The sequence below is a fragment of the Geotrypetes seraphini genome, chromosome 2, assembly GCF_902459505.1.
Source record: "Geotrypetes seraphini chromosome 2, aGeoSer1.1, whole genome shotgun sequence".
Lineage (NCBI taxonomy): Eukaryota > Metazoa > Chordata > Amphibia > Gymnophiona > Dermophiidae > Geotrypetes > Geotrypetes seraphini.
The window spans coordinates 355038405-355051692 of record NC_047085.1 but is presented as its reverse complement, the minus strand read 5'-3'; the positions used below and the strand labels follow the sequence as shown (position 1 = coordinate 355051692).

At 41.2% G+C, this 13288-nt stretch overlaps 1 protein-coding gene across 5 annotated transcripts in view; it reads left to right on the top strand.

Moving 5' to 3' along the window:
• TNS3 (tensin 3) overlaps positions 1-13288 on the top strand; it is a 776331-nt gene that overhangs the window by 752867 nt on the left and 10176 nt on the right. For all 5 annotated transcript variants that reach the window (XM_033930434.1, XM_033930433.1, XM_033930436.1 and 2 more), the window contains 3 exons: positions 1172-1249; positions 2118-2195; positions 9877-10045. In XM_033930434.1, coding sequence (XP_033786325.1) covers positions 1172-1249; positions 2118-2195; positions 9877-10045 — 325 coding nt within the window. The remainder of the gene's footprint in view (positions 1-1171; positions 1250-2117; positions 2196-9876; positions 10046-13288) is intronic.

Here is a 13288-nt window from a genome sequence, read left to right as displayed (position 1 = left end):
GCCTCATGACACTAGATCTCATTAGTGGTTCTGATTTGAGCTGGAAACCCAACAGAACAGGAGTAACTGACTCCAACGTATGTTATGGAGCTGTTTTTAAGGGTAAAGGGTCATGAATTTGAAATACTGCCTTTCTGCACATACAACCAAAACGGTGTACATATATGCAGATACTTTGAATTTAGGTGAAAAAAAAAATCATTTTTGATCTTTTTTTTCTATCTTCCTTTCTGTTTTCTGCCCTGCTGAAATGATACATGAGCCTCTAGATGGAGGACTCCTGCTCAGCTTAGATGGAGCAGAGACCAGTATGCCACTTAAATACTATTCTAGTGTAATAGGTGTGTCAGTCTGGACAAGTGGGTAATTTCCCCATGGTTGCAAACCTTGCAGAAAGAATCCACTCTGGATTTTTTTTCTGTATCCCTCCTTCTTCACAGAGGGCTCTGCTGCCACCTACAGTTTTTTCCTTCTGCACGTGAGCCTGAAGGAGTGTTTCTGTTATGCTCTGCCTTTGTCTTTATTTTAGTCGTGGTTTTTAGGGATGTTTTCTTCAGTTTTTGGTACTAAAAGCTTTCCTGTGAGGATTCAGCTTCCGCCTGTAAAGAGAAGAAGCAGACTGCAGTCTGCAGCTGACAGGCCAATCCTTTGTAGTAGCTGTGGATGCCTAAGTACCAATTATCGCTTGTTAAGACTCTTAATTGGCTTAGTAACCACTTAGATTGGACGCCTAAAGCACGCCTAACGTTAGGCGTGACTTAGGCGCCCTTTATAGAATTGGGGCCGCAGTGTCCAGAATGTAAAGTAAAAAGCAGGTTTTTTGCATATGTATAGGGTTGAAACACCTGGAACAGCTTAGGATTCACACACACAGCATATGTAGGACAAGGGTTTAGGTCCATTCCTGTGATATAATGTCTACTAAATACATGATACTGTCATTCACTTGAAATCTGCAAAGTTTTAAATGAACATATTAAAATTACACTAACATTGTAATTACAGTATCTATTTATTTTACCAATAAAAGGTCAATTAATGCAAGGAAAAAGTTTGTACCTGTGCTATGTGTCTTGTTTTTTTAATCTTGAAATCTTTGTATTAAAACCACGTTAAGCATTGGTGGACAAGAATGCCATGGACCTAATTGACATTGCTTGTCTTACGACAGGGAGCCTGACAGCATTGGTATATCAGCATTCCATTACTCCTCTGGCACTGCCCTGCAAGCTACTGATCCCTGACAGAGGTATGTATGCACTCCAAAAGAGAAAAATTTGGGAGATCTGAGGCATGGCTTTCTGTTTTTAAAGGCATGCAGACTTCCAGAGTCTGAAAGTTAAATACATTGTCAGTTTGCAAAGACACTATGAAAGGAGAAGAGAAAGTAGATGGGGGTTTTACTGTTTCCAGAGATGCCTTTTCCAAGCTTTCATTGAGCTACTGTAAATCTAATGGAATAAGACAAGATGTCTGAGAAGAAGTTATTTGTGGTGTGTTCTAATTTTTATTTTAAGCTTCTACTTTGATGTCTTATTTTGAAATAATTTGTTCCTCTTTTTAAACGGAACATATTTGAACTTTACTGACATAGGTTTTTTTTCTTTACTTATATCATTAATATATTTATGTTAGAATCAAAGCAGTACTCAGGGTTAATCAGCAATAATGCATTCATGTTAAAACATACAATACAAATCACAAAAAAAAAAAAAAAAAATTACTCTTTGCTGACCCAGAGGGTTTTTGTTAATGGCACACTTTAAGAATTCCATGACTGCATGTAGCTTGGTGATTTGCTAAAGATGGAAAATTCATTGCAGTGGTTGGGCTTGGCTTGTCCTCATGGCTGGCGTCAGTTCCACTTTCATCCAGTTCAGCAAAAACGTGCTGACTGAAATTTGTGTTTCATTACAACAGCCAAGAGTGTGGTTGTGAAGTTGACAAATTTACCCTGGGCCTGAAGGGCCTATTTAAAGCGGTGTGCTCCCTCTCCATTCGTTGTTCAGGACTCCAGTGACATGGCTATCTTGATTTCACTTATCCCTCTTTTAAATGCACGCCGATCAACTGTTTTAAGAGCTTAATGAAAAATCAGTTGTTGTGGTCTTCCATAGATCCTCTGGAGGAGGTCGCAGAGACAGCTCCACAGACCGCAGCAAACTCAGCTGCAGAACTGCTGAAACAAGGAGCAGGTTAGTCAGAGCACTGCTGGCTGGAATGGGGTAGAGCTGGTTGAAGTATGTATTTTATGTCGGGGATGGTTAGTCATCAGTGACTTATAGAAAATGCATATTTTTTCCATCCCTTTTTTTCCTCCCTGTTTCTTGCAAAGGGCATTCTGGTCAATAGCAAAAAACAGGAGAAAACAATGGAATTGCAGACAAAATGAAATGAACAGTGAGGGTAATTCTACAATTTGAATTTGCATAAGATAAATTTGCCTGCACTTCCTCCATTGTATGCAAATCTATCTCATGCATATTCATTGTGGATATCCTTGAAAACCTAACTGGCTAGGTGTGTCCCAAGGACTGGATTGAGAACCCCTGGTTTACCCAACCTACTCAAAGCCAGCAGTGTGGCTCCAGGAGGTTAATGAACCAGCACAAGGACATTGGATTTTCTTCGTCTTTTTTTTTTTTTTACCAGAAACTTTGACTGGAAGATAAAACACTCTCTTTTCTTTCCTGCATTTCCCATTAATGTGGTTTTGTGCTACTGCAACTTCTCTGAACTCCACTTTGAACAGGAATTTTGCCATAGTTACCAAGCATCAGCAGCACTGCTTCTGGAAATGTCATTATAGCCTTGTTTTGTTTTATTGAAACCTACTTTAGACCATTATAACGATAATTTTTCCATTAAAGGACTGACATAGAACTCAGATAATATTTCCTCTTGTATTTGCCCCAACAACTAAGCTTGTAACATACTCAATATATTAGATATCTATCTACCATTCTGAATGAATCTTTACAATCAAATAAATATTAATATATAATCAAAGCATAAAAATAAAACCACAGCTAGGAATAACTGTACCAAGAAAACACTCAAACAAGCAATGCATCATAAGCAAGACTAGGGATGTGCGCAGGCAAAGGTTTGAGATAGTTTTTCAGCTCATTTGCCCTTTGCTCAATTTTCATGTGTGGGGTTTTTTTTTTTTCAATTTGTGTCATACGTTTGTGTGAATGAAATAGTTCAATGAACATTTAAAAGCTTTTAACATGCACACATCAACTTAACATGCATTAATTTGTAAGTTAATGTGTGTTAAATTGAATTAGCATGGACTAAAAATATTAAGACACACTAGTGAACTGAATAAGTTCTAACAAAGGCACATCTGTAATACTACTACTATTCATTCAGTCATGTCCGACCCTTGGATACTCTGTAGGCCAGTCCTCGCCATTCTTCTCTGTTTTCTACAGCTTCTTTTGATTGCTTGATGTTCATTCCCGTGTTATTCTTGATGGTACATCTGTAATAGAGACTAGTAAAAGCTGCAGTATATAGTGGCAGTCAGAAACTAGCCATAGACCAGTCCAGTATTTATTGTTATATGGGTAGCCATAGACCTGCAAATCACTTACAAAGATGAGAAAACTAGTTATAACTAGAACATAGAAGAGACTGAAGTGATAGAAAAAAAATCAAATTAATGGTGAAATGTGGTTGTGGCAGTTTTTCCAGTCGGTGATGGCACTGAATTTTACTAGATAATTTTGGGCAGTCTGATCACCCGTAGCTTATGCAACACAGCCAATTTGGAGCCATATAAGAGCTCCCTTAACAGATCATCCCTTGCTATCCCCCCTCCTGGCCCCCTCTGAACATGCCCCCCCCCCCTCAGGCTGTGGGAAGCCCCTTAAAGATCCTCCCAACCCCACTGTCTAGATAGGCCTCCCAGGCCTACCTAAGTACCTGATGGTCCAGTGGGGGCAGGAGCATGGCCTTCTCACTCCTGCCCCTTGCCTCAGCTCAGCAAAATAGCTGCCACAACCTCTTGCAAATCTTTTACAACACTGAAACCCATATTAAATTAGCACAAAATTCCAAGTGAAAAAGCACGCTAAGGCTTGATTACAGAAGGGCCAGATTTAAGAGTTGTTCAGAGTTCTGAAGGTCACAGCATGTTTGATTTACTGGAAAATTTCTGCACTGTTTGAGGACATGTTCTCCCTCAGCCCATTACTCTTTACTTTTGGAACATACCTTTTGTCATTTCCATCTGTTTTTTTGACATTTCAAACAAGTAGACGCATTCCTTTTGATGAAAGAGAAAGAGTTTAAAATAGTTGGTGAAGGAGGGGGGGGGCTTAGGTAAATCATTGCCTTTAAGGCTATGCAATCCCCATGAAAGACAAAACAAGGAAAAAAAAAAAGGCCAGGTCAAAAGCACAAGTTGCTTTGTTTGGGAACAAAAGAATCTCTGGCAGCTGGCACTGTCAAGAGTGTCTGCTGTAAAGTAAAGGGAACCCTCTCTGTGGCTGTCAGATGTGGTTAGAATTATGGCTTTGTAAGCCAGCTTATGTCCCTATATGAGAAATTGCACAATCAACTTTCAAGCTGCCTAAATTTAGAATCCAAAACAAGTATGGACCTACCCAGCGGGGTGCAGTTGCTGAAGATGAATGCAATACTAAATGCTTACAGCCAGCCCCGCCAGGGCCTTTTCTTTGCTGCGTCAGTTCCAACGTGGCAGAGGAAAGGCCCTGGTGGGGCTGGCTGCAAGTAGCCTGTTTACAGCATTTCCTCTGCTGGCTAGCCACCGCTGCTACTTTGGGAAGGCCCACGAGTAAGAAATACTTGCTCCACAGGGGGAGGGAGATTGATTGGAGGCCAGGTCTGCACAAGGGAGGGAGGGTATTGTCGGTTCAGGAGCAGGACGGCAGGGAGATGCCATGTGGGTGGAGGGGCGGTCAGAGAATGAGATAGTGAGAGAGGGCAGATCCACAGAAGGCGAAGATGGAGGGGGAAGGGGACAAATGATAAAACAAATTTGGGGGGGGATAGGAAGAGGAGACATGGATGGTGGATCCACAGGGTGAAGGGGAGGGGACGGAGATGGATGCTAGACCCATAAGTGGGGGAATAAGAAAGTGGCCCAGACCAGAAAGGAGGGTGGGAAAACATTCTGTTTTCATTTCTTTGTCCCAACCATGAGTTGGCATCTAGTTAATGTTTAGGCATGTAGACAAGGAATTGGTCTGACAGTATTGTGCGGAAGGCTGACCATGTTGTACTTTTCTCCAGAGCGCATAATTTAGAGATGAAATCCTAGTTTTTCCTAGAGGCCTACAGTGCAAGTTACACAGTTTACAGTTTTATTTAATTTTATATACTGCCTAAATGCCACAGCAAATCAATCAGTGTATAATTTCAATAAAAACAAGTTAAAAGAAAGGAACATGGAGGGGAACAGCCAAGAATCAACCAGTAGGAATGTGAAGAAGGGGTCATAAGGACTAGAAACTAGCTGAAAAAGGAGTCTAAAAAGGATTTGGGAGTGAATAAGAACTGGGGAGGGGTTGGGAGGGCAGGAGGAAGAGAAGCTGAGTGAAGGCCATGAGGAGTAGGATAGGAGGGAAAGCAGCTGATAAGGAGCCAGGAAAAGGTTATGGGGATAGAAAGATCCCCTCTGCTGCCTGTAAAAGCAGGGAGGAAAATCCCACAGTACAAAGAGAGTAAATTACTAAGGCTATAAAAAAAAAGAAATAGATAAAATCTTATACAATTGCAGGGTAATATTCAATAGGCATAGCTTAGCTTCTAACAGTAACTTGCTTATTAAGAAAATCCCTTCATTGTTTAGGGTCATAAAAAAGCATATCTTATTCCAGAATAGTTAGTTAAACTTTTCAAAGAAAACAAACAAAAATTTGTGCACTCAGATTAAGAACTTCCTGCCGCATCTGCAGAATCAGCTTGCGTTGATTCTGCCTCTACTTGCAGAGATCAGAAAATATCTACAGATGTTGACCCATCAAACAAAGTGTGTTCCTGGCCCTGAGGAAAATGCTCATTATGGAATCCTTATCATATTCAGAGACAGAGAGCATGAAACACTGAGTGACTCCTGTACTGAGTACTCCAACATTACTATAATGTCCAGGCCAGTCCAGGAGCTTCACTTCCTTCCACCTTGTTGGCTAAGGTATTTAGAAAATATATGAAGAACTGTTTGGACAAATCCCTGGGAGACATCATTGAATATACAGAGAGTATTGAGCATTATTACATTCAAATATCAATATTTTCAAGAGCCTCCAGCTTTTTATGAATTAGGTCACTATCGTGTACACAAGCAGAGCTGAATTTTTGCATTTGGAACTAGGACCCTTCCAAAGTTTCAGTTCTCCCAGCTTCTGCCTTCACTTTGCCATGCAGTCTTTCAGTAGATTCCTGCATTAAAACCACTGTTGACCACAGTATCTAAATTTTCAAACTAACAACTTGCTCCAAGGAACTTTAGCAGTCAAATTGACTCCAAAATGTGATGGTCTCAGAATGAACCAAGGCAGCAGGTTTCGCCATCCTAGGCTAGTACATCAGTCCTAAATGGCTGCTTACTTCCACTGTATCCCTCTCCACCATGCTTCTATTCTCTGCTCTGCCAAAACCACATCTTTCCTCTCTGACAATTGTGATTCTACCCAATGCTATACCTGCCTGCAACAACTTAGTATCAAGTTTCTAGCTTCACCTTTTCTCCACACACTATGAGTTGGGCTCTCCACAGCACCCTGCATCTTTGGAGTGACCCCGACTTGAGGCTGAGAGAAATCTCCCTCTCAAAATACCCAGAGGCTCTCTCTCTTGTAGTGCTAGGATAACTTGCCTTGAGGTCAGAAAGGTAAAGTAGTCAACAAGCATCGAAGGTGTAAAGTTCTTTGTGTAGAAAGGTCACCAGCAAGGGGAATTCTTCTAATTTAACTTGCCCATTGGAAATACCCGTTCTTGGCCATAAGCTCTGCATAACACATCTATTTCTCAGACGCCATCTTGTTTCCCCCAGTACCTACCATGCCAGTCCACCCTTTCTTAAATCCACTTATGTTTTACCACATCCTCCAACAGTGAGTTCAGAGCTTAGTGCATTGGGTGAAAAAACATTTTTGCCAATTTAGGACGTAGCAGATACTTAGGGGATAGAAAGTTTAGATTATTTTGTGTACTTTAACGTCTTTTTAATAAATTTTTATTAATCATTTTGTCGAGCATAAAGAATTCTTTACAACAGCCTCTCGGGGGGGAGGGGGGGGCGCAAATACACAAAATCAAAGAACATCAAATTTCACCCTCCTTCCCCAAATACCTCTGATCCCCTCTAACCACTCCCCTTTCTTTTACAAAGACCATGTATACCATACAGCATTAGTCAGCTAAAAAATATGAACAGCGAAGTCAACCCCACTATACCAAACCTCCCCAATTTGCTTGTGAAAAAATCAAATCCAGTTGAGTCCATAATTCTTGAGTGGGATCATAGCGACCATGATGTTAATCAGTCAACTTTTCCAGTTCAACCAAGGATGTCAACTTAAAGTGCCAATCCAGAAGCGTTGGTCCACACAATTGCTTCCATTTAAGCGCTATAGTACATTTAGCAGTCACAAAGCAAGTCTCTTAAAGTGCACTTGCCAGCGGCGCTCTCGTCTATTATGTAAGTCCAACAAACACACCTGAGAGTCCAACCAAATAAGTTTTCCCAGGCCCAATTCCATAATTAAAAACCAAAAACACTGGATCAACCCACAGGTCCACCATATATGGTAAAAAGTTATTGTCTCCCAGACAATTCATCTGTCTTCCCCATTTTATTGTAAAGTCTGAAAACGTGATTTAATCAAATTTTTAAATAAATTTGAAACAAACACTGCCAACACACATCAGTGGCGATACTAGGAAACATGGATGTAATGCGATCAGGGATGTAATACCTGCATGTGAGAACTTTACAAGCATTTCTTTGATCAACATACAAAGAGAAGATTTAGAAACCTCAAGAAACACTCTCTTCTACTCACGAGTATGCTCGATACCCATATCTAATTCCCAGAATGTCATAAATTTATATTTTGTAAAACTCGATTACTAAAGAATCTATACAATAAGGAAATAGTACCCTTCAATTTGTCTAAGGCCATACACAAATTTTCCAGTTTTTCAGTATCGGGATCCTCCTGTAACCATCCTTGATGGGCAGTATAATAGATTTTGTAAATAGGGAAATAAAGTACTTTCCCAAAATTTGTGGGGGTTCCATTCCAGGAACACCCGCGAAGTTCCAAAAACTGCAAATGGGGTTTTGTGCCTATCAAAAGGCAGGAGAGGGCAGCTGGGGCACCAGCGAGTGCAGAAAATCATTTGCGGTATGCTCCAACGGCTTCTTCCTGTTACTAAAGTCAGGCTACACCAATCAGGAGCTGCTTTGACATGCAGCTTCTGATTGGTGTAGCCTGACTTTAGCACAGGAAGAGGCGGTTAGAGCATACTGCAAATTAGTGAGTCCACGATTCACGAACCACAAATTCGCGGGGGAACACTGTACATCACCAGGAAGTAACTGATACAAATCTCGCAACTCCTGAAAAGGGATCATTTCACCTACATCCAAAAACTGATGAAACCTAAATAAACCCTGTTGTTCCCAGTGTAAAAATATTGCCCCTTCCCTGCCTGCCTGGAAAGTGGGTTCAAATCTAATAGAAGATAAGGAAGAAATGCTCGACGGCCCTCTATACAGTACTTCTTATTCACTTTGTGCCAAAGTCCCAACAAGTGTTGAACATAAGGGTTAGCAAGGACATCTCCTTTCAAAAGTTTCCCATTATGAGACACCCAAAGCAGATGTCATATTGGAATAGCTGGGGAACATACTTGTAACAAAACACAAGGTTTAAAAGGGGAAAACTCTCTATGAAACAATTGCTTGAGTTGGCCAGCTTAGTAATACCACACCAAATTTGGTAGCCCTCTACTTCCCCATTTTGTACCCTGCCACAAAATAGATTTAGCCAATCTTGGGGAATTATGCCCCCAAACAAACCAGTGAAAATCCCGTTGTAAGGACTCAAAGGGATTAATATAGGAAGAGACTGAAAGAAAAATAACAAACATGGTAGAACATTCATTTTAAGGACAGCAATTCTCCCTCCCACCAAGATAACCATGCACTAACTTCTTTACGTTAAGCAGAAAGCTCACAGAGCACTGCATTGGGTCTGCAGCTGCTCCTTGCGCACACAAGCTGAAATGGAGTTTGGTTTTAGATTTGGTTACTCACCTTTCCCACTCTGAGCTCCAGGCAAATGCCATTTAAGTACAGCAAATATTTCCGTGGCTAAGATAAATTTGTATCTGAGGCAACAGAGGGTTAAGTGGCATGCCCAAGATCACAAGGAGTGTCAGTGGGAGAAGTAGAGTTTGACCCCTACCCTTCCTGGTTCTTGACTTGCTACTCTAACCACCTGTAAGCTATTCCTTTACCATAAAATAAGAAAATACTACTGGGCTCAGCTCTTGGACACACACTGAAAAAGTAGCTTTACAAAATGGGCCATAAAAATATGATTTAGTGGAACATCTGAGGGATTATGGATATGTATTTTTTATCTGAAAGATATGCCATTTTGATTTAAAATTATAGAGGTAATATTTTACCTTGCCTTGCACACTTGGCTTGACATTCCTATAACTGGGCAATTTCATTTAGGCACCCTGAGGGTGGTGATAGGAGCTATTCTATAACAGAACCTAAATGTCTAAACTCTAACCATCCTAGATGGGTATTTCTAATACAAGTAAACCTGTCCATGTTTAATGAAAAAAAAAATGTGTTTTTGTTTCCTTTTTTCTCTACAGCCTGCAACGTCTGGTATTTAAACTCGGTGGAAATGGAGTCGCTTACAGGTTATCAAGCAGTGCAGAAGGCCCTGAGCATAACGCAGACACAGGATCCTCCTCCGGTCTCCACAGTTGTGCACTTCAAAGTGTCTGCCCAAGGCATCACATTGACTGACAATCAAAGAAAGTAAGTGGGGCGGTCTGTAGGACACATCTAGATACAGGATCTGTTTACCTCTGAAGTGCTCTGGAACACTTTTGGCTCATCTATAATTCTAGTAGCTGTGGCAGAAACAATACTCCATAGGAAAATCCATGCAAAACAAACAGTGGAGACAAAAAGCAATGTGCATACATAAAAGTTTTATTCAACACACCCAACACGGGCCATGTTTCAGCCAAAAGGTCTGCTTTTGTGGTCCAATAATCTCTATAAAATAAACAAACACACATAACAGGAAAATAAATATCTTAAATAAGAATAAGAAAACCAACACATATAAAAACATATGTTAAATTTTAATGAATATAACAAATACAATTCATAAATAAGAATGACACCACATAAACGTTAACAAATATGGTTTAAATAATTGCTAGCAAAACCATTGTAAAAATTATTAAATTATGAAACTCATGCATTTATGAAACATATAAGATGGATAAACCCCCAAAGTGTGAACTTGCCCTATGAAGATGAAATGCAAAATAAACATAAATGAAATCAAACACAAGAATAATAACACAGGTCAACACATCATTTTCATCAGGGTTAATGTTAGGTGGGTTTTGTAATATTTTTCATGCTGATTTCAAATCTGTGTCTAGATTTTCACTAGCACGTCACTTTTTGTAATGAGGCTCATATATAATTATAAACGTTAATTGGGCAATATATCTTGCATTTATAGGATAAACGTATAAGGAGGGTTATCGACAGTTGTCTGTTTTTTTATGCTAGAGACGGTGACAAATATCAGTCTTTATCATGCCAAGACATTGTACTAATCATCCAGATAGTTTCTGTTACATCTGTGGTTCATTCATGACGAAAGCACAGTTGTTCCAACGGACTTTGTGACTGTCTCAGTTGACGAAAGGCAGCGATTTATATATCCTACTCTGGATTCTGCTATTAAGCCTGTTCCTCATGATGACTCACTGCCTGTCCCTGTACCTCCACAAGATGGACTTGCTTCTGTGGAGCATGATGATGATGCAGCAGCTGGTCACAATCCAGAATTATCTGATCCTGATGATGTGAATGAGGAAGATTCAGAACCAGAAACCTTTACACAAGCTGAGCTCAATGATCTTATTTGTGATCTAAATCTTTCAAAAGAAAAAGCAGAATTTCTTGCTTCAAGACTTAAGCAAAAGCACTTGCTTGCAAAAGATGCTAATATAATTCATTAAAGAAAAAGGAATCATAACTTAACAACATTCTTCACTGTAAATGGCTCATTGTGCTTCTGTCATGACATCAATGGTTTGTCACAAGTGCATTGTCCAGATGAATGGCATCTCTATATTGATTCTTCACAGAGAAGCTTGAAGGCAGTGTTACTGCACAACGGAAATTCCAAATCAAGTATACCAATTGCCCATTCTGCTCATCTAAAGGAGTCTTATGAGAATATGAAGAATTTACTAGAAGCAATCAGTTATAAAACACACCAGTGGAACATCTGTGGTGATCTGAAGGTCATTGGCATGCTAATGGGGAATGCAAAAAGGATTCACTAAATACTGCTGTTTCCTGTGCTTGTGGGATAGCAGATCTATAGCTGAACATTATTTCAAGTGTGTCTAGCAGCTGAGGGATACCTATAACCCAGGGACAAGCAGTGTGAAATTTATGCCATTGGTGGATCCTCATAAAATATTTCTTCCATCTCTTCATATCAAGCTGGGATTGAAGAAATTTCCAAAAATCAGTACTGCAAAACTGAAGGAAGGGATATTTTTAGGCCCACAGATGAAGTCCATTATGTAGGATGAAGATTTTAAGCAATCATGCTCAGCAGCTGAGCTTGAAGCTTGGAAAGCATCAAGTGGTTAGTGGAAACCTTTCTGGGGAACCATAAGTCTCCTTCATACAAGGAAGGAGTTCAGAATCCCCTTTACTCATACCAGAAACGTGGCTGTCGCATGTCATTAAAATACACTTTTTGCACTCATATCTTGACTTTTTTTCCAGAAAATCTTGGTATGGTGAGTGACAAGCAAGGAGAATGTTTTCACCAGGACATTCAGTTAATGGAGCATTGCTACCAAGGTTTCTGGAATGGGAGTATGATGGCTGACTACTACTGGATGTTGTGCCGTGACAATTCAGACACAACTCTCATTACTCTCTTCTCTCTCTACCCTTTCAGCTAGCTGCACGCCGGACACCACTCATACACACCGAGGAACCATAGGAGCAGGGAAAAAGAAATGGAGGCTGCAGGAACCCAGCGGAGCTACCCAGTGTACTGCATCGAGTGTCATATGTATGACTACCTCCCCTCCGGGAGGCAGGCGTACATATGCGGTCGATGCCAGGAACTGGATAGCCTGAGGAAGGAGGTCGGGAGACTGCAGGCCAGGGTCCAGGAGCTGGAAGGACTGTGCACCTTAGAGGAACCGTGCTGGCCAACGGAGGATACCACCGGAGAGAGTCATGTCACGGAGCAAGTAAGAGAGCTCGAGAAATTCATCGAGGAGGCCTGCAGGATGGTGGCAGCACAGGACAAACAGCACATCAGAGTGGAACCAACAATTGGACAGAATTCACCAGATGCCATGGGAGTAGGACCTTGCGGAGGAGCTGGACAGACAGTGGAGATAGTGACCCAACATAACCCAGAGGAAAAACTAGCGGATCGCGACACGGACCTGAGACCAGAGAGAAAACCAAGGAAGGGGAAGTCTGCAATTGTAGTGGGAGACTCAATCCTGAGAGAAGTGGACAGTCACATAGCAGGAGGGAGAGAGGACCGACTAGTGGCATGTCTCCCGGGGGCGAGAACGAAGGACGTCATTGACAGAATAGAGAGAATCCTGGACGGAGCTGAGATAGAGGAGACAGCGGTGATAATCCATGTTGGAACCAACGACATCAGCAGGAGGAGCTACAACAGGACTACACTAACTGAGCAGTTCAGGATCCTGGGGAGGAAACTGAAGCTGAGGACAAGGAGGATAGCCTTCTCAGAGATCCTGCCAGTACCGAGGGCAGATGCTAAGAGACAGACCGAGCTGCAAGCAGTAAACGGTTGGCTGAGGAGATGGTGCGAAGAGGAGGGTTTCCACTTTGTACGGAACTGGACAACTTTTGGGGGGAAGAACAAGCTCTACAGGAGGGACGGACTGCACCTGAGCACGGCTGGGACGAGATTGCTGGCACGCAACGTCCAGAGCGGCATAGACTTGGCTTTAAACTGAG